Raw genomic sequence first — 22,715 nt, forward strand, 5'->3', positions numbered from 1 at the left:
CAATTAAAAAATGCATAGAAGTTGAAGATGTGAATAAATAGTTGTAATTATGTAAGAGGTTATGAGAAATTTTAAGAGATTTTGAGAGATTTTCAAGCTGTTTTCGGTAGGAATAGATTTTGAGTATAAGAAGAGAGTGAGAAGAAGTGGTTTTGATGCATTTATTAAGGGTATTTTAGACTTTACATATAATTTTTAAGATATCTGTGAAAATGAAAAAGAGGAGGGGTGTTTAAATAATTTTTGAGCTGTTAAAGGGTATTTAATTGAAACCGTCCTACCGCCACCCCAGTAGGAGAATACAAGGAGAAGAACATAACACGGGTTGGCAAATGGATAGTGTTGTATCCCTGCATCTGCATAATAATAATAATACCCATTACAAAGTCAGACTCAACAAAAATAAGAAGAATAAGCTGACACATAACCGCGTCTTCTTCTCCAAAATCCTAATCAGAAAACCCATCAGCTGTTGTTGTTTGTCATCGGCTCCGTCACTTGATTATCATTCGACAAAACACACGACCCTTCTTGTTGAGAGCTACCATGAGCACCAAGCACTCAACGCATTAATTCAGAGGCTCAACAAGAAAGTTTCATGCCCTCTTCAAATTCTTCAACACGATGGAGATTGGACCAAAGATCACTTTTGGGCTGTCATCAGATTTCTCAAAAATTCCTCGAGGTCCAGGCAAATTCCCCAGGTACTCTGCCTCTCTCTATTTAATTAAATAAGGGGAAAAAATATGTGAGTCTTTCGTGTTGAGCGGTAAAAAAGAAAAAAAAGGCATTTGGTGTCTGGGATCTTCCAATACTGAAACTTGGGATACTTTGAACAGGTGTTTGATATGTGGAAGAACATTGAAAAATCACGAATTAATGAATTCAACTCTCAAAAGATTATTGGGATGTTATGTGAAGAGGGTTTGATGGAAGAAGCTGTGCGTGCTTTTCAAGAAATGGAGGGATTTGCTCTTAAACCTTCATTGGAGATTTACAATTCGATAATACATGGTTATTCAAAAATTGGGAAGTTCAATGAAGCTTTGTTATTCCTTAATGAGATGAAGGAAATGAATTTGTCTCCACAATCAGATACTTATGACGGTCTAATTCAAGCTTATGGTAAGTATAAAATGTATGATGAGATTGATATGTGTTTGAAGATGATGAAACTAGATGGGTGTTCTCCTGATCACATTACTTATAATTTGCTTATTCAAGAGTTTGCATGTGCTGGCTTGCTCAAAAGAATGGAAGGAACATATAAAAGCATGCTTACAAAACGAATGCATTTGCGGTCATCTACTATGGTTGCAATACTTGATGCTTACATGAATTTTGGGATGTTAGACAAGATGGAGAAATTTTACAAGAGGTTACTGAACTCAAGAACTCCTTTAAAGGAGGACCTTGTTAGGAAATTGGCTGAGGTTTATATTAAGAACTACATGTTTTCAAGACTAGATGACTTGGGTGATGATCTTGCTTCAAGAATTGGTAGGACGGAGCTTGTTTGGTGTTTACGCCTCCTTTCTCATGCATGTCTTTTGAGTCACAGAGGCATTGATTCTGTTGTTAGGGAGATGGAAAGCGCAAAGGTTCGATGGAATGTAACAACTGCAAACATTATTTTGCTAGCTTATTTGAAAATGAAAGATTTCAAGCACTTGAGAGTTTTACTCTCTGAACTGCCTACTCGACATGTGAAACCAGATATAGTCACCATTGGAATCCTATATGATGCAAGAAGAATTGGCTTTGATGGAACTGGGGCTCTAGAAATGTGGAAAAGGATAGGCTTCCTTTTCAAAACTGTAGAGATAAACACTGATCCTTTAGTTCTTGCAGTATATGGCAAGGGGCACTTCCTTCGATATTGTGAAGAGGTGTATTCCTCCCTTGAGCCATATTCTAGAGAAAAGAAGAGGTGGACATATCAGAACCTCATTGATTTAGTGATAAAGCACAATGGAAAGAATCTAGATGGTACGTTTTAGATTACAAGGACTGTACAGAATCTAGATGGTACGTTTTAGATAGAATGCTTGACAGGACCTCTCATGATTCAGCCAATCTGTGTTATTCGCAACTGTACCAAGATGGCCATATTAATTTCTGGATGAAGTGAGAGGAGCTGCTGATGGAAATTTTCAAATCAGTACTTGACAAGTCCTGATTTTGTACTTCATTGTTCTTGCTAATGAGTTATCTACATTTCAGTTTTCTCTTGCACTCCATTTTGCTTCCCCGACTCCTTTGGTGTTTTTATTGGTGAAGTTATAGGCTTTAGAAGTTTGTTGCATTTGAATTCTCTTTTTTTTTTTTTTTTTTGGTTCTTTTTGAAAGGTAGTTTTAAATTGCTGATTTTATATATCAATATCGATCAATGGCGAGCTAGACCCGGGGTAAAATTTTCACTCGAAAATTTCCAGATGCCATTTAGAGCTAATGCCCGCGAGTAAAATTTTACACTCCTAATTGAGCTGATACCATGGGGTACTCTATTGGAAGACTTGGCGCGCAAATTTACGATTAACACCAGTCGAAACTTTCATTCTGGGATTTTACTGATAGATGATTAATGAACTAATAATTAGTTAATAACTAGTTAACCAATTCTTAAAAAATTACTTCAGTCCACTTCACTTGGTAGGAGCATTTGTGAAATGGTCTCATTGTTTACCCTTATGGCTTAACTAAACAAACACATACAGTAAGTTTAACGCATGTCACCTCTCTCCAGTCACCAACTGAAAAGATATTCGCTCAAGAAGCCAGCAATCAACGAGAGTTTAACATGCCAAGTGCCAGAATTTGTTTGTAACTCCACGAAATAACTCGACTTATAATTTGTGAATTTAACATTCAATTTATAAACACTCCGGTAAACCAAATTAACAAGCCACTTCACTTGTTGAATCACAAATGATGATATATGTACCATTCTTATATGTGTATTAAGCTCCGTAAACAAACACAAGTACATATGGACATATCAAATCATTTAAGTATGCTTTTATCAGATACACATACTACATATACATACGTTCATGTTTATCATTAGCTGGAAACTGCATGTACACGTTGAGAGTTTTGATTGTAGGGGTTCAGATTAGAGTTCCTCGAATAATCAAACAAGGACTCCTAATTCTTAGCTATGCTCCTTCACTGTTAAAGATCTAAAGAACATTTCTATTTCTTCTAACAATTCTTTGTCTCCATTTTGTAATCCCCTACAATTCTTTTCCATGGACGACTGAGATGACATTAAGTGAATGAGATACTCACGTACTTCGCCCAGATCATCCAATTTGGTAAATGTCTTGTACAGATGCTTGTTTGTGTGCTCATCTTGAGTACAGTTGGTATACACGTATTTTCTGCATGCCTGCAAAAGCAAAGGGAAGATAAAAGAGATGTCTGACAGCTACTATCGTTGATTATATATCATGGAAAATGAAACCATCTAACTTACTGAGTCTTAAAATTAAGACAGAATAGCAGGCACTAGAAAGGCTTTTATGTAAAACCCGAGAGAAGAACATGACACGGATATAATAGCTGTTCTGATGATATATGAAACTCCTCCAATTCTTTTGGATAGCTTAAGAACAATACACAAGTGCAAAGTGGAGAAGGAAAAACTTAGGTTACCTGCAGAACATGGTTGAGACTGGAAATTTGCTCAGCCTTCAAGAACTCAGAATCTAGTAATTCTCGAAATAGAAGTACCATTTCAGCTCCCATGTTGCTGGCCCCAAGGTTTCCAATTATACCAGATATGCAGGGACTATCAAACACAGTTCTCATCCACTCAGGAATTTTTTCATGTTTTAACAGTGCAACAGCTATGTATACAGCTGGCTTGTGATGATTAAAGAAGGATTTTGATGCTAAATGTGGAACTGCCAAAGACATTGCCATCTCTTCTACAATCAATCTACACCAATAATTCTTTGCAATGATTGTCCTTTCATGCAAATCCAATTTTTCCCACCCTAAAATCATCGACAAGCAGAATCCGCAGTTCATAGCCACTCTGATGTCACTATAAAAAACAAGGCCTTCTAGTACAGCCATTACAGACGATAGGAAACCCATGGAGCATTCCAGCTCGTCATGTTCTCCATCTTCATGGTCTGATAATCTGGTAAACAACTCCAACATACAATATGAAGAGACAAGCTTGACGAGGGGAGACCCAAAATGCATCAGCCTGCACAAGTCGTGGCAGCGGATGTTGATCGTAGAAAGAGATTGCTTTTCACTAAACGGATCAAGAAAATTCTGCCAGTCCAAAGCCCCTGGTAAACTAGCTTGCAAACTAAGGCAACAAAGAAGTTAGATTTCAGAAATTGGAATCATACAGGTGCATTCAACCAAGGCACTTACCTTCTTATGGAAAAGTAGTACAGTAAAAGTACAAATATTAGATATTCATATTCATATTCTCCTGTGCTCGCTTCCTCATCATAATCAGTCATAGCTGGTCCCTTCAAGCAAGCAGCATCAATGGTACTATTAACAGTAGACACCAATGAATTATTTAGAACTATATATTTTGATGCTTCTATGAGTGCTTTGTTGGTGGAATGGTGCAAGATTAAGGACAAAATGCTGATTATTAGTAGACTTTCATGAGTCCAGCTACACACAGCTACTGTAGAGATCAAGTACTCGATCAACTACAAAATAAGTGATAAAGGTTCAATTAGTTCTCTGGATTTATGATGAGCATGGTCACACGAGACAGAGCTAGAATAATTACCTTCATAGTTACCGTGAGCCAGGCTGCCTCATCAGAAAGAGAAAGAACTTCAGGGTGCACTGACCGTAAAATGTTAAAAATTAAAAGTGAGATGGCCGTTAATATTTGGGGTAAAGAAGAATAGCTGGAATTGTTATAAAGAGCACAGATTGCATTTATTATGCCATGCAAACAAAACTGATCTGAAGTACGAGGCAAGATGTTAATGGCTGTTGCCACAAGATTCAGTACAGATACAATGTCAGGTACTTGGCCTTCTTGCTCTATGAGCTGCATCAATAAGCATACCACAACTGAAGCTCCATAGTTGTCTCCAGCTGCTACCAACTCAGTGATCACTTCTTCATTCATAGAATTGTTACTTTTCCCATGGACAACAACATTGCTCACATTTAAGCTATTGCTTCTGCAGAATTTTAGGATTTGGTAAGACAGCGGCTTGCTGAGTTTCTCCTGTTGGAACAACCATTTAAGAGACAATGGGTGAATCTTTGCAGATGGTAAATCCCATTCCTTTTCAGTCAACAGATGGAATAGCATCCTCTCGGCTTCTAGACTGTAGGGTATTTGGTAGCTCATTTTGGCAAGACTCCTATACAATCCATAAAGATTCACCAGCCACATCATAGTCAATGAATCTGCTGCACCAAATTGGAAATTGCTGCTATTGACAAGAATATACTGTTCCAATGAAGCTAAAACCAACTTCTCATCTGCAAGCCTGAAGAAAGTCTCAAAACTTAGGGTCCAGTAGATAATCTAAACCTATAACGGAAATACGACTAAGATTAGAGGTGAAGCACAAGTACCTGTCATCATGTATGGCAGCAGTATGTAAAATCAGTAAAATTGCAGATTGACAGCAAGACAATTCGAAGTTATGGGAGCTCTTCTGGCCAAGTAAAAACAGCCACTCAGCAGGATCAGTTGGAATGTGTACTGCAGCATCTCTAATGGGTTGCCCGGTATCATTACTAAAAAGAACATCCACAAGTGAACTAAGCATGAGATATACTCTCCATTTTATTTTTTCTGTGGGAAATAATCCCAGGCATCCAGATGACAAACTGATCCAAGAAGATGCAACCAAAATCTGTGCAAATTCTGTGGCTGGAATATCAGAATCCTGAAGCAGTATAGAATGAAAAGTCTCCAGGACCCCTAGTACAATTTCCTCGTTTATGTCACTAATCGCAGTTACAAACCAAGGCAACAAATGTGATTCACATACATCAACAATTGAATTCCGTAGTTCCATGATGGTGGTTTTGTTGGTGGAAAACTCCTTGTAACTGTATGCATATGCCTCTTTAAGGAGGTACAAGGAATGCAAAAGTTGACTGGGATCTTCATCAGAGATACTCAAACAAGCTAAAACAGCATGTTTTGATGCTTCTTGAACTGCAATTGCTAGATTTTCAGTTCTCTTAAAGGATGGTGACTTCAAAAAAGCTACAAAGATTGAGCAGACAACTGTGAAAGTCTCTGGAAGCATGCCCATCTCTCCATCAGTATGCCTTCTGAGCATCCTTGTCAAGCAAAGGATTAACTCCTTGACATGAGAAGCTGAAATCATTCCAGGAAAATCAGAAATGCAGTGCATGTGACGGTAAAGTTTTATTTGTTGGACAGGGTGAAAAGGAACTTCAGCTACATGGTTCAGCACTGGAATCAGAGTTGTGAATCCAACAGCTAGCCTTTGTCCAAAGGCTGGCTCAGCGATCAAAAGAAGATTAAGCACCCGAACGCAAGAGTTGACCATTGGATCCTTGCATTCTGTTTGCAGTATTACAAGCTGATCAGCCCTAAATTACACTTAGTTGCAGAAAATATTTCAAAGTAGGCTTACCTGACAATCTTAGTGCTTCAAATACATAATCTGCAATGTTTTCTTCCTTCAAAATTTGGATATGTTTTCCAGGAGCAGCTTCCCATGACAAATATTGTAACATCAAATCAAGTGTGCTGATTTGGACTTGGCTGTCTGATGAAAGCAGAGGGCCTTTTATGGCCTCAGCAAACAAGACAGGCAGAGATGATTGATTTGTTCCATAGTCTGTTGTTTGCATGGAGTTTTCTGCCTCATCAAAATTCATGCGGCTAATGTTATTTGTGTATGCATTCACAAGAAACCCCTTCTGAGCCAGGATCGTCAAAAGTGCTGGCAAATAAGACTTAAAACTGTTTACTCAGAAGACAGCAGTGATAATATAAGATAATGATGACTGCATCTAGATGGGTGAATGCATGCAGGCTATGTCACAATGACTGATGTATGTCCCTTATGGTTTGAATCAGAATAAAAGTAGGAACTCTCTCATTCAGCATAACAGTTATGATAATTTTAGTTTCTTGGGTGATTATAATCGATCAATACTTAAACATCACATGGCATCCCTTTCAGGCAATCCCTTTAGAGCTTACTGAATGGTATCCTAAATGACTTTTCATGGAACAACACATCTCTGTATTTAGCATTTGGAAATTTAGACTTATTCTTAGTTATTGACCGGAGAAGTTAAATGAAGCTTTATCTTCTCACTGAAGTCAGTACATGCATACCACAAAAATGTGTGAATGATCACAAATAGAGTTGCTGTCTGAGTGTTGTCATTTGACGAACAGATATTTTATATAAATTTAAAAGGACAATCCCACTCAGAAATTTCTATTGGCATCCAACTAAAAAGATGGTTTATTCTCACTTCCCTACCATGAGATTTCAGAAAAGGATAATCGGATGATGCATTTAAAATTGCAACAAAAAAGAAAGATATGTCTGAGAGAATGTGACAGACCTACACAATTCAAGCGGACGTCATCCCTTTGGGTCTTCATCAAGGACTCCAAAGAAAGTTGCAAGAGCTTGGGACAGAAAGCAAAAAGAATATCAGCTCCATCAATGTCCATAGACTGGCACTGGATGGAGGATACTTTATACAGAACAAAAAGAATCTCCCCCCGGATTTCTTCACTGCAATCAAAAGTGCACACTCAACAGTGTTATAAAAATACAGCTGAGGCATGGTAATGGAAGACCTCCTCTTTCTAGGTTGCTATGTTCTGCCTCTTACCTTGGTAATCCAAGACCTGTAACAAGATTGGCTATGAGGGCATCTTTGTTTTTAATAAAGATAAAGGGATTATTTGTTCGGCAATTAAAGAGAACCCCAAGGCAGTGAATCTGCACAGAAAAGGACCAACACATCAAATGGTAAAAATAAAACTTGCATAGTTTTGTACGATAAAAAGAATTTTTATACTCACACATGGACACTAAATGTGGAGTTCACTTTATAACTTGCAAGAAGCAGGTGTACATATTGATCGAATTTAATAAATAAATAAATAAATAAACTACTCGCACAATGATTTTCCCTAAAAGGCTAAAACAGTAAATTCACATTTGCGGATTATCCTGATGAAGATCGGTGGCAATTCCGCAATTGAATTTACAAAACTTCATCAATCTCACTGATACTCCACTCTCACAATTAAATAAAAATTTTAAAAAATATATCTAGACTAAACAATCAATTATGTTATGCGATGCGTAAATTCAAAATTTCTCAAACTAATTGGCTGACAGAGATAGAGATACCATATGTAGCTGCCTGGGGCTCCAGGAGAAAGCGCCGGAGGAGAGGCGTTCGGCGACGCGCGAGACAAATTCAGCAAAAACATCTTCGTCGCCGGAGTCGGAGAGAATGGTGATTAAATCGATGAGTTGACAGGCAATGGGCTGGTCGTCAAAGGAGGAGAGAGCGTGGAGTAGAGGAGAGACAAGGAACCGCGCATGGGACTGGGAGAGGTGGAGGGGGCGGTGGGAGAGGGCGAGGGAGAGCTGAGAAAGCGCGTAGGAGACATGGATGGTTAGAGCGTGTGGAGTGGTGATGAGATTGGAGAGGCAGAGAAGGCAAATGGCGCCGCCTTGTTGAGTTTGGAGAGAGAGAGTTGATCTGTGGCCTTGTGAACAAGAACCCAATGATTGCGCCTCCACCTCCACCTCGAGGTCTTCTGCTTCTTGCGAATCCGTCTGAGACATCTGTTGTTCTTTGAGAGCGAGAGAGAGAGAAAGTTGCGCTGTCTATTTTCAATTTGAATTTTAGCGGGAGGGGATTTTTTTTATATATAAGCAATATGTTAAAAGAAACTATTTTTCAAAAAGGTTAAGGTGAAACTCTCACTTAAGAGTATGTTTGGCATGTAGCATTACATAATATTACTTTGTGGGTTCAGAATTAATTGAAATAAACTCATGTTTGGCAATTGAAATGGATTGCACTGAACAGCATTAACAAGAACCCTCAAGGAGCGTTTGTAAACTATATTGTATTATAATATATTATATTAATTAATACAGGATATATTACATTAAATTATATTGCATTAGCATTATATTATATTATATTAATATTATACAATATTTGATGTTATATTATATAGTATTATATATAATATTTTTTTATATTATTGTTTATACTAAATTAATTTTTTATAATTATAAATATCTTAAAAGTTTTATAATTTATATTTATTAAATTTGTTATTTAAATTTATAAATAAAAATCAAATAACTCACCAGTAGCCACTTGAGCCATCACGAACTACCACCGACATTCATATTTTGATATCTTCTAATATCAATTTTGGTGTCATTAGATTCTTCATCATCATATCTACACAATGGTGCGTGTCTCATCGGCAACGGAGTTTCCTATCATTGTAAATATATGGTCAAAGTTTCAGGATCTAAAACTTTGATTGTAAATCTATGGTGAGCGAAAACTCCATTTCTGGTATTACATATACCATTAATAATGGATGTTGATATTTAGTGTAACATCATTGTGTACATAAAATGTTTCATATTTGATATAATTTTTTTTAATTAAACAGACTCGCATACCACATGAGGCTGGACCCCAAAACATAACTTTTGTTAAGACTGCTCACTAAACAATTGAGTTAGGTCTTAGTCTCATGTGTGAAATAATTAAAATCAATTAAAATTAATTTGTTAATAACATATTTTTTAATTAATTGATTTTGTTAAGTGTAATAGTTACGTGGTATTATTAATAGTTAGTTCCTACTAGCTATTACTAAATTAATTATAAATTTTTTAATATATTTTATTTTGTTGATTGGTGAATAAGAATATAATTTTAATTACTTAACAACATGAATTTTTTAATTTTAGTGTGTTATAGCCATTCTATTTAAACCATTTTCTTCGCATCTTTTATTCGCATATTCAAGGTTTCACTCCTTTGCTCTTCACTTTCATTTTTTTAGTGAGTTTCTTTTCCATTAGGGATGGTTAAAAACAAATGAGGCCTACCTAGCTCGAGTCCGGGCATTTTGGGTCGAGCTAGGCTTGATTTGGTAATATTTTTCAAACATTTGGATTGGAAAGCCTAAGCCCAGCCTAAAAGTCAATAAATGCTTAAAAAAAAATTATTTTAATTAAAATAAACTTTTTAATATTTATTTGACCCATGTATAACATAAATTTTAAATTTTATATCCTTTTAACCTAATTTTTAATGCCAAATATAATAAAAACAAAAATTTATATTACAAAAAATTAATAAAATATAACACATAAATTTTGACTTTTAGGCCTGATTCAGATTGGATCGAGACATGCTCAGGCAGGCCCGGCTTGAGATTTTGCCAACGCTACTTTCCATTCCTTTAGAAACAAAAAGATTAATTAAGGAACTGATCCACTTTATTTTCAATGAATTAGATTAATAAGAAATGTTTAGGGGGAATTTTGGAAGTAAATGTGGACCAATGACATGAGAACACATGGCAAAAGGGAGTTAAACAACTAAAATCACAATAGTCAGAACTGAGTGGTAAGACAGCTAGAGGAGAGCTGGGAGGTAAGCTCCCCTAGAGAGTGGCAATTCCAGAAGGACACATGATTTCAAAGGGCATAATCGAAACTCAGAATTTCAGTTGTTAAGAGCACACGTGAACAATGAATGCCATCATTTGTAAAATCAACATATCACTGTTGGCTAAATACAAGGAACCAATAGAAAAGAGAGATTCCTTAATTAAGCCAATGAACAAGCACCATGTCAGTTATCCTCTACAGTGATCCAAAAAACAATAGGACCACAAGTTGAAGGGAATGCCACATGAATAAAAGTAAGGGAAAGGGTGGCTGATGGTTTCTTTGCTCCCCAAGCCTAAGAATATCACCCTCTCAGAACCACTAATCTAATTACGTAAATGCCCTCACCTGAGGGAGGGCAAAAATTAATTAGGAGCCACGTGTACAAAATTACTAAATCTCCCTTAGGCACACTGCACAAAAGCTCGAGGTTCACTCTAACAGTAACAACAATTCATTATCCCATCCATCATTCTTCTTCTTCCTTCTCTCAATTTATCCTCCATTGCTTACAGCTTTGAGGTCTTTTTTTTTTTACCTTAAGTGTCTTTCATGATCTAACTTGAGCGTCGGAGTGTGGTCGCCGGCCATCGCCGGCTACACCCCTAAAGCTACCTTCTAACTCTATTTTGCAAGAGTTGTCCGATTTAAACTTGGTGGCATTCAACCTCCATTTCTCTTCAGCTTACTCCATTCTTCATCTATACTCGCCCTACACAATCAACCTCCTCCATACCCGTGAGGACAACTCAAAAATAGCTAGGCAACCTCCAGCACCCATTCTCCTTTCCTTTATTTTTATTGTTTGGTTGGTCAAGCTAAAAACTAGCACAAACAATTAGTGCCGTCTTGGTGGGAGCGCGACAAAATGCTCCACAATGGTTGCCAAGTTATTTTGTTTTGTGTTTGAAGCAACATGGATCATGATCAATCCTCCGATGACAATCTTGCCATCATAGAGCAAAGTAAGGAATACGAAAATGGGCCCATGTTGAGTATTAGAGAATGTATATTTATAAAGGGTAAAATCATCATTATATACTACAAGTCTCATTAACATTTCTCCTTTTATGTGTTTAAGTTCTTTAACCTTTAATTGGGTGTGTTTTGTTATAATTTGAGTATTTTATGTGTTTCAGGGGTATTTTGGTCAGTTTATGATTAACAAGAAATCAAATAGCAAAACATTAGGGGTGTTCAGAATCCAATCTGATCCGCTCAATCCGTCCGATCCACTTAATCTGATCCGTATAAATCTGATCCGTGGATTGGTGGATTGGATATAGATTGAAAATTTAAAAATCCACAGTCGATGGATTGGATATGGATTTACTTCTGTAAATCCACAGAAATCCGTGAATCCGCAAAAAAAAAAAAAAAAATATATATATATATATATATAATTAAAAAATTATTATAAATTTAATTTTAAAAAATTATAAATGTGACATTACATAGTTACATAAGGACTATAACATATCTTAGCCATTACCCAATAATAATATAAAATAAAAAATAATTAAATAATCAAATATACAAATATACAAATATAACTTGTAAAAAATGTAAAACAAAATAAAAGTAAAGTCACACGCACTAGCAAAAGCAAAGTAACATAACGCCAAGTCACCAACAATTTGCAAACAAAAAACCCTAAGCTTCCCCGCCGTCACACACACTAGCAACACTCAATACTGGTTGGATATACTCTCGACACAGATTTGAAGAACATCGGCCGCGCGATTCCGGCGAGAGCAAGCCATCTTCTTTCCTAAGTCCATCGAGCCACTTCACATTTACTGGTTCTAGCTGAACAATTTCACTGTCACAACCTTCAAGATCTCCACTCGTACGGCTTCTCATGGTTCCCATCGTGGACGGCTCCGTAATCACCACTTTTCGAAAGGCACAACAACCCTGGTGAAGGATCAAACTGTGTTTGGTTTCTAAAACTTAGTCATTTCAATTAATTGTGGCTTTATTTGAACAATTAATTTCGGTATTATATTAACGTATTATTGTAACTTTATTTGAACAATTAAGCTTGGTGTGTTATATTTTAAAACTTTGAACGTATTATTGTAGCTTTATTTGAATAATTAGTCTTGATGTGTTATATTTTGAAACTTTAAATGTATTATTTTAGCTTTATTTAAATAATTAATTTATTTAAATTTTATTCAATTTTAAATTTAATTGGTAGCAAAATTATTTTTATATTAGATTTTTTTATTTCATTAGTTGGAGAGAACTAAAAATTTTTAATTTGAAAACTAATGCGCAAAATGGTGGATTGGATATGGATTGAGTCAAATCTGCATCCGATCCGTAGATATATGGATTGGATTTGGATTGAATTTTATCAATCCGTGAATTGGATTGGATTGAAAAATTATAATCCGCAAAATCATGGATTGGATATGGATTGATGTCCAATCCCTAAAATCCGATCCGCGAACACCCCTACAAAACATATAGCATTTTTGTTTTAGGATTTTGGTAGGGCCAAACTGATGTGACATTAACCAATGATATGACAGTATCCTATTGTGTTGATCGATGATGTGGCAGCATTCTATTGGATTGAAAAATGAGCTTACGATACGTGCAATACATTAAATCAATGTTGGTTGACTTTTTCATTGACCGATGATGTGTCAGTATATTATTGGACCAAAAAACGCACGTACATTACATGCAATTCACCGAATAACAACCTTATTGTCGTGTTCATCCAATTAGAGCTTGTCACGTGGCGCAATCCTGAGTGTTCGAGTTATTTTCATCTGATGGCCATGTTTTAACTATTGTATCTATAAATGTGGGACTCCCCCCTAATTTGACAGGTATAAATCCAAATTTGAGTTTCATTTTGTGTAATTCTCACTTTAGCTTGTATTTTCTACATATTATAATAAAATTACCATTTTAGTCTTTGTTGAATTATGAGTGACTAATTTAATTTTAAGTTTGAGTTGAAGGTGAAGCTTCAACATGATCCATTGGCTTAATTTAGTAAGTTTATTTCTCTCCCTCTGATTTTTGTGGATTGTTTTGACTCACTGTTAACAGACAATAATAATCTTGTTTAGATTTTGCACGGTATATCAGCTCCCTATTGTAAGTTCATTACTGTTTGGTACAATGAGCACTTTGCACTATATTTATTAGCGAAAATCTTCCCTCCAGCATTAGTGGTTCATCTTGACTTAGTGTTGATAGAGAATGCATCTAAGTAATTTAATGAATAGTCTTGCCACATTTTTGACAGTAGGATTATTATCACTTGGCACGACGTGTACTTGAAACCACATTTAGTAGAAGATTATTTCTTCTAGCACACTGAGTGCTTGATACCATATTTACCAGAATGAGGAATATGAGGAGTAAAAATACTCTTTTATAAATTAATTGGAACTAAAAAAGAATATTAAGCTCATGGTGAAGTGTTAAGTGTGAATCTAAGACTCAATTGTTTCATTTGAATTCTTTCATCCATAATTTATTCCTGCCATCTTTTTAATTTAAATCTCAGTACTTCTAAAAAATCACATCATACTAATATAAACTTAGAAAATTAATCTTACACATAATTAAATCTACATGCTCGTGGGATCGACACTCCTCACTATTACTCTATACTGGAGTGGATTCGTGCGCTTGTAAGTACAATAAAATTTTCATAACAACTCACCATTGAACCGACAAAGAAAATTATGGGAATAGAAGAAGGAAAGTTTGTAAAAACCTTCGATCATTGTTCACTGTGACGATGAGTTTGTCACTAAAAGGCACTTTGATAAATTTGTCGACAAGATTTACTGTGCCATGGTTTGCAAGTTCAAATCCCAGACAGTGGCCTTAGCAAACAAGCCACAGCATAGGCCTTGGCTGAAAAGTTGCTGCCCAAGAACAAAAGGCACTCAAAGCAGGAAAAAAGGCTCAACCCTACCACCACAAGATCTAAAGCACAGCCGATTTGCTCCAAGGATAAAAGATCCACTACCAATAGCCGATATACCAACAATAGAGGTAAAAAACATGGCAAATAACTTAGCGAAAATTTACGAGATAAGTTCAACGCCAAGAGACCTTCTAATCATGGGGATGGTTCCTTCAGAAACCAGAGGATGCTTTAAGAAATCCTTAACAAAATGCTTTTTTTTTTCTAGAAAAACAAGTCTGTAAACTCTGCGAGAAGGATAGCTCCATCACCAGGGATCAAGCGCCAATCGTTCATCAATCACTATTCACCGTGAAAATTCACCAAGCTATTCTCTCTATCGACTTCAACATACCTCAAATTCCACAATATCATAGTACCTCTGACCCCACTAAGCATGCCAAGTTGTATCAGGATTAAATTCTTATTAAAAGAGTTGGGGAGAAGGCCATGTGCCAACTATTTACGTATACTCTCACGGGGTCTAGCCAAGACCTAGTTTCGATCTCTCAAGCCAAAAAGCATGGCTAGCATTGACCAACTATTCTCTAAGTTCATTCAGGAGTTTCACTATGCCTTTCATTAGGAGAAATCCTCTTCTAAGTTGGCTTTTATCAAGCAAGTAAGACAGAGTCGCTAGCCTCCTTTGTCAATCGCTTTTACCAAGAAGTCCTCCACACTAGAGCCTTTGGACATGAGAAAATGCTAGCATGTTTTACAAAAAATCTCATAGGAGAGAAGCTCTAGAGGTCCTTTCAAAAAGTTAAACCACACATATATAAGGAGGCTAGGATAATAGCCTTATAGGAAATTGACTATGACGACAAGTATTGGCTCAAGCTCTAAGAGGACAAGCTCGATAGCAGCAAGGACAAGGATAACTCCAAGGGACCAGAACCAAACCCCAATAAAGCACCGCTTGTGCCCCAACCCCAATAGCTAGAGGGAAAAGGTCGAGGAGTCCACCATCAATATATGCCTAGAATTCCTTCACCCCCTCGGATGGAGCATCGTGAGAGAGAACAATCACTTGAGAAATCATGATATGACTCCTATCAACCTTTGAATAAATTTCTAGAACAAATTTTCTATTATATTCGTGATAGTGGCCTTTTGAGGCCCCCTTAGCCAATAAAGAAATACCCTAACATGAAATAAAGTTTGAAGTATTGTGAGTTTCATTAAGACTTTGGCCATTGCACTACCGAATGTTTTCAGTTGTGGGAAGAAATTAAGGCATTAATTATTAATGGGTATTTAAAAGAGTGTATGGCTAGGATGGGATATACTCGAAAATTCAGGGATAGGGCTAAGGGGAAAGAAAACCAAAATGAGAGTATTAACGAAGGTGAACTTCGTGTCCCAAGAAGGGTAATTATGTTGGCATGATATCTAGGGGGTTTACTCTTGTTGGGAATTCCAAACAATCAATCAAAACTTATAGGAGGAACACTATTGTTAGGAAAGAGGTTAACTAACTAAAGCTTACCTACAGCAGCTCAGCACTTGGTCTATCTCTATGATGATACTCTAGTCATCAACTTTAAGTTTGGTGGATATCATCTTTAAGGACATGCTAGATCAGCTTACACTTAAGTCCATTCGGGTAACTCCTAATAGCACTTCTCTGATTGGTTTTGCTGGTGACATCATTATGCTTAAGGGGATAGCTACTCTACCCATTTTATTAGGTAAAACCCCTCACAAGGCAGTCTATATGGTTAATTTTTTTTGTGATAGACAACCTATGAGCTTACAATGTTGGGTCGCCCATTCATAGCAACCACTAAGCCAACTGTTTACATGCATTACCTTGCTATCAAACTATCAGCCCCAAAATTTGTATCACTATTAAAGGAGATTGCCCGCCAGTGTTATGCCACAACAATGAAGGTTAACTACCAGATAGCCTCCAATGAGCAAATCACCAATGTTCTTGCCAAGAAGCACTTCAACTCAGCTGGCCTAGCTCTTAAAATAACCAGACGTGCCATTATTAGGTGAAAGAGAGATGCTAGAAAGAAAGTTGTGAGTTAAGTTTCGAGCTAATTCTAAATGAGGTTACCTCCATGTAGGTAAACTCTATCACCCTCCACGATGCTCTAGCTGGGGATAATTGCCATGCTCTCGCTCTTAAAATGACTTGACATGCTGTTATCATGTGAAAAAGGAACACCAGAAAGAAAGTTGTAAAGTTAAGTTTCAAGCCAATTCTAAATGAGGTTACCTCCATGGAGGTAGACTTTATCACTCTTCAAGATGTTCTAACTAGGGATAATCGTCGTGAGACTTCAAAATTGATTGAAGCACCATTAGATCTACAAATCTCCAAAGAAGAAAAATAAAGAACGCCAACAAAAGACTTCCTCTTAATTCCAATTAAAGAGGATTGCCTCTCCAAATTTATCAAGATTAGGTCCCATCTGATAGAGGATAACAGGGAGCAGCTCATTAATTTTTTGCAAGAATTCAGTGATGTATTCGCATGGTCATATAAAGATATGACAGGCATGAATACGGAGGTGTTCTATCATAGGCTTAATTTTGATCTGTATCACAAACTAATAAACAGAAGAGAAGGGCCTTCAACCAGTTGAGGTATAAAGCCATCAAGGCAGGGATATATCTTTACTGTAGGCTGGATTTATTCAAAATGCCACTTGTTTAGATTGCCTTTCCAACATTGTCATAGTCAAGAAATCTGATGAGAAATGGCGCATACGTATTGATTTCACAGATTTAAAAAAAGCTTGCCCGAAGGATAGCTTCTCTATCCTCATGGTAAATCTGTTGGTTTATTCAACCTCCAGACATGAAATGTTGAGCTTTATAGATGCCTTCTTAGGCTATAACCAAATCAAGATGTACGATGCAAACTAAGAGAAAACCTCATTTATTATCAATAAGGGTCTCTACCGCTACAGAGCTATGTCTTTTAGATTAAAGAATTCGGAAGCAACCTTCCAATGTTTGGTTAGTAAGAACTCAAAAGACCAAATCGATAAAACCATGAAGGTTTACAACAATGATATGATAACCAAGTTAGTACAAGCGACCGATCGTACAGTATACCTCAGAGAAAATTTTGAGCTCCTCTGAAAGTACAAGATGCGCCTCAACCTGGAAAAGTGTGTATTCGGGGTAATATTTGAATAGAGTTTAGGATTTATGGTACAATAGAGGGGTATTGAAGGCAATCCAAACAAGATTAGAGCAGTGCTAGAAATGAGATCTCTAAGAGCAGTAAAAGAGGTGTAGAGCTTAGCTAGCAAAATTGTAGCATTAAGCCAATTTATCTCCAAAACTATCGATTGTTCGAAACCATTCTTTAAAGTCATCAAAGCTAAAAAAAAAAAAGATTGTAGTGGACTTTATAATATGAAGAAGCTTTTCAAAAGTAGAAGGAATACTAAGTTCATCCACTGATTCTCACTAAGCCAAAGGCATGAGATACCTTCTTCTTTACTTAGTTGTCTTCGAGCATACAACCAGTTTAGTTTTGGTCAGAGAAGAGGGGAATGGCACAAAATGTCCAATCTATTATACAAGCAAAGCTATGGTAGATGCTAAAAAGAGGTATCCTCATCAGAAAAATTATTACAAGCTTTGGTGATCTCCAGAAGGAAACTCTGGCCGTATTTCCAGGCCCACACTATAATTGTAGTCATAAATTTGCCTTTAAGACAAGTGTTATAGAAACTTGATATGTCGGAAAAATTTATGAAATGGTCTTGAGCTTAGTGAGTTTGACATCACCTACCGTCCTCGCTAAGTGATCAGAGCTCAAACCATCACTGATTTCCTTGCAAAATTCGCCAATGACTCAGGGGTAGAAGGAATCTAGGGGAGCCGAGCGAGGAGGTGACCATCAAAGAGCAGGAAGAGTGTTAGGATGTTTAGTAGATGGGTCTTCGAATTCATGTTAGAACGGAGCTGATCTTTTCATTAGAAGCCGTATTAAAGTGAAGCTTCAGCACGCATTGTAGTTCGACTTTAAAGTCTCTTATAATAAAGCTAAATATGAGGCAATCGTTGTTGTATTAAGGATATGCAAAGCTCTTGAGGTAGGAAAGCTCATCAATAAGGAGTGATTCTCAATTAGTAATCATATAAGCTCCGAGTACCAGACCAAGAAAAAAATATGAAAGCTTATCTGAAAAAGACTAGAGAATTGATTATGGAATTCAAATAAGTGAAGCTGAAACAGGTCTTTAAAACCAAGAACAATGAAACTGACAACTTGGCTAAGTGACCTCATTTGGAAACACTCAACTTCCTGAACAGGTGTTAGTGGAGCATATCCCTTCACCAAGTATAATCCTAATTAAAGGAAAGGAGGAAATCTTCATCCATTTGGAGAATTCTTAGATGACGCCCATTGTGAAGTGTTTAGAGGAATGATAGCTCCTAGATGATAAGGGTACAACAAAAAAATTGAATTACAAAGCAACTAACAGGTTCTTTTCACTAGCTCACCCCCAATCCAATGGCCAAGTGGAGTCTATGGGCAAAATTATTAAGGGAATCCTACAAAAAAAAAGCTTGAGGATAGAAAAAGAGCTTAGGTGGATGGATTGTTAAGTGTTCTTTGACCCACAGGACTATTCAAAATGTTTTTACGAGGGAGACACCTTTCATCCTTGCCCTTGGGGTTGATACAGTCATACTCGCTGAGATTAGGATTCCTTTTCATAGGAAAGCTCACTTCAATGAGGAGGAGAATATCTCTTTTATTACGGCTGACTTCAATTTACCAGCAGAGAAAAGGGCAAGAGCAGAGCTCCAAATTGTCGTACATCAGCATTGTGTGTTCAAGTTATTCAATAAAAAAGTTCACCCATGGGCTTTTAAGAAAGAGGATCTGGCACTCAGGAGGATAACCTTTAACACAAAGGTTGCCTCAAAAGGGGTCATTGGGCGAAACTGGGAAGGTCTCTACTGGGTGGATAAGCCATTTGGTTTAGGTGCCTATAGGTTGCTACACATGGATAGGTCAATAGTTAAGCACCCATAGAACACAACTATGCTAAGAAAATATTCTCGGTAGTCCTCTCTTGTCACTACTCACACCAATTTCTTATTCTCTTTAAAAATGTGTTTGTAATCTTATGTGCAAGCCATTGTTGGGGCTATACTGGCTTCCTTAAATGGTTAGTTGCTCTTTTCAATTCCAAGAATTCGTTATGACAAATCAAGAGGCCTACAAAATATGCCTCACTTAGGTTAACTCCTGCCATGTCATGTAATAATGTGATCTCTCGATACCTAAAGAAAAGTTATCTATAAATGCCTATTTTTCACTTATGAATGTAGCTACTTTTAATCTCCTTATGATATAAAAGAATGGTGAATTGTTTCACTTAAATAAGTGAAGTTTAACTTCATGCTTGATGATTTATCCATCTGCCTTGTGGTTGTTTATTCATAAATGATCTCCATTAACATTTTGCCATTGTTTTCATCATATGATTATTAGGAAAATGACACCCTCAAAGGGCTTAAACAAAAAGCTCTCCTAAAACACTTGATCCGAGAGATAAGCTACAGGACAGAATTAAAGCATATTTACACCGAAACAATGAACAAAAAACAATGAAAGCTACAACACTTAAAATGAAATCTGAAGATACTGTAACTTAAAGATAGGAGTGGAGCTCATAAAAGATTTAAAAATGAGAGCAAATCGCCAACAGTCTAATAAAGGTATACCTTTAAAACTAAATTGCCCTTACACGCACTTCACCAAAATTGAGCCTTTATAAAACTAAGCCCTAATGAAGGAATGGCTACGCCCTAGTGAGGGAATGACTACGCCCAAGTGAGGGAAAGACTAGTGCATAGAGACACGAACGCTCCTATATACCTATGATAAAAGGGATCAAGGGAACCCCTAAAAGAGCTTAACTATTCTAAGATGCACGAAAGGCATCTACAAAATTTTATTTTCACTATTCACATTAAACACCAATTTGTCATTTACCTAATTGCAAGTGGCACGACATGCAAAAAAAAAAAAAGATAATGGATGAACGCCACGTGGAGTAACCGTTAGTGCATTAAAAAACCCACTAACCCACTCTCAAAAGTTTAAATGAAAGGCCCACATGGGACCACGTCACGAAATGGAAAAATGGGGGAAATTTTTTTAACACCCCCTGATGTCTGCTAGAATTTCAAAACTACCCCTACAACAAAATATCCGTCAAGCTCATCCATGTTTTCCATATCTAAAAGCTAGAAACAGCCCTATCACATGTCAACACCAAACAAATTTCTCCTTGAAGTTTCTTGTGCTTCAAAATTTTTAAACACAAAGAAATTAGGGGGATATTGTTTGGAAGGAATTGTGGAAGCAAATGTGGACCAATGGCATCATGATACTTGGAAAAAGGGAGTCAAATAACTGAAATCATAACAGTCTGAACATAATGGCAGGAGAATTAGAGGAGATCTGGGAGGTCAGCTCCTAGCAGAGAGTGCCAATTCTAGAAAGACTTGTGATTTCAAAGGGCACAATCTGAAATGTTGTTCAGAGTACACGTGAACAGTGCATGCTAGCATTTGTAAAATCAAAATTATCTCACCTTTGGCTAAATACAAGAAACCAATAGTAAGAGAGATTCCTTAGTTAAGCCAATGAACAAGCGCCATGTTAGCTGCCCCCTGCAATGGTCCAAAAAACAACATAACCACAAGCTGGAGGGAATGCCATGTGAATATTACCATCTCAGGACTACTAAACCAATTATGCAAATGCTCTCACCTGAGGAAGGGCAACCACCAAATAGCCCTCAGGCACACTCCATAAGAACTCAAGGTTCACTCTAATGGTAACAACAATTTATTATCTCATTCACCGCGCATCTTCTTCCTTCTCTCAATTTATCCTTAATTGCTTATGGCTTTGAGGTCCCTTTTTGACCTTAAAGCAACCTTTTGCCTTTTATAATCTAACTTGAGCGTTAGAGTGTGATCGTCGGCCACTGCCGGCTCCACCCTTAACGTTAGCTTCTAGCTTTTTTTTGCAGGGGTTTTCTAGTTTAAACTCAGTGGCATTCCACCCAATTTTCTCCTCAACTTACTCCATCTTCATCTGTACTCACCCCACACAATTAACTTCCTCCATTCATGTGAGAACACTGCAGACATAGCTAGGCAACCTCTAGTACCCATTCTCCTTTCCTTTATTTTTATTATTTGGTTGGTCAAGCTAAAAACTAGCACAGACAATAAATTGTCTCTTTTTTCCATAAAATTCACTAAATAATTAAATGAGTTATGATATTTGACCCCTTATTTAATCTCGTTAGTTCCCACTAATCAATTTAAGGTGGGAATATTGAACCACTTTTAAAACTATTTTTTATTACTAAAAATGTCCATAATCTAAATTTCCATTATAGATAGAGAGAAAAAAAAAAATTCACGGTACGCTCATTTTCTTTGATTTTTTTGACTCACCTCTTGGATTTTCTTTTTCATCAACACTTGATTTAGTGGAATGAAGTATTAACAATGGGATTAGACTTAAAACTTCTGGTCGGTAAAGCTCTGTTTGGATATATATATATATATATAGTCAAGTTCATTTGAATTCATGCATTTAATTCTCTTTTCGTGTAATCTATATATGAAAATAAAAGAGCCATATGAGAAGGAAAATATTTAAGTGCTTGAATTTTGCTATCTAGTATGGTCATAACTACAATTTTATTATCAATTATTGTTTTCTGAATCTTTTATAGGTTTGTATTGGTTGTTGCACTGCATTCAACCTTTTACAGAAAAAACTGAAAAAATGGGAAGTGAAACCTTGACAAATATAATGATGGAGAGAGGTCAAAAGAATTTGGGAAATTGCGAGGAACAGTTGAAGGTGTTCGACGGGAACCTGAAGCAGGTGCTGTCATGGAAACAGCGTAAGATGCAATCCAGTGAAAGCGAATCATTGATAATTAGCAGAAACACCACATCAAGAACTCAGAGAAGCGTGTGTTGGCATGGAAGAATCTCGAGTGCAAAATCAAATCCCAGGAACTTGCATGCAAACTGAAAGACATCCTCGTCAACAAAGCCAGGGTTTATAAGGA

At 36.7% G+C, this 22,715-nt stretch overlaps 2 protein-coding genes across 2 annotated transcripts; one reads left to right on the forward strand and one right to left on the reverse strand.

Annotated features, from left to right (window-relative positions):
• Positions 1-311: 311 nt before the first annotated feature.
• On the forward strand, positions 312-2,222 carry LOC18031225 (pentatricopeptide repeat-containing protein At4g14190, chloroplastic). The gene is made up of 2 exons (XM_006420983.2): positions 312-704; positions 840-2,222. The coding sequence occupies exons 1-2, from the start codon at positions 333-335 to the stop codon at positions 1,998-2,000; spliced, it is 1,533 nt and encodes a 510-aa protein (XP_006421046.1). The 5' UTR covers positions 312-332; the 3' UTR covers positions 2,001-2,222.
• A 669-nt stretch (positions 2,223-2,891) lies between these two features.
• LOC18031745 (protein PRD1) lies at positions 2,892-8,849 on the reverse strand. Its single transcript, XM_024191376.1, has 9 exons — positions 8,373-8,849; positions 7,846-7,955; positions 7,570-7,745; positions 6,621-6,932; positions 5,581-6,547; positions 4,772-5,492; positions 4,396-4,688; positions 3,658-4,327; positions 2,892-3,391 (listed from the first exon to the last, which is right to left on the reverse strand). Exons 1-9 carry the CDS (start codon positions 8,814-8,816, stop codon positions 3,155-3,157), a joined length of 3,930 nt encoding a protein of 1,309 aa, XP_024047144.1. The 5' UTR covers positions 8,817-8,849; the 3' UTR covers positions 2,892-3,154.
• Positions 8,850-22,715: the final 13,866 nt, after the last annotated feature.

This window comes from Citrus clementina, unplaced genomic scaffold, assembly GCF_000493195.1.
Source record: "Citrus clementina cultivar Clemenules unplaced genomic scaffold, Citrus_clementina_v1.0 scaffold_9, whole genome shotgun sequence".
In the NCBI taxonomy this organism is placed as follows: Eukaryota; Viridiplantae; Streptophyta; class Magnoliopsida; order Sapindales; family Rutaceae; genus Citrus; species Citrus x clementina.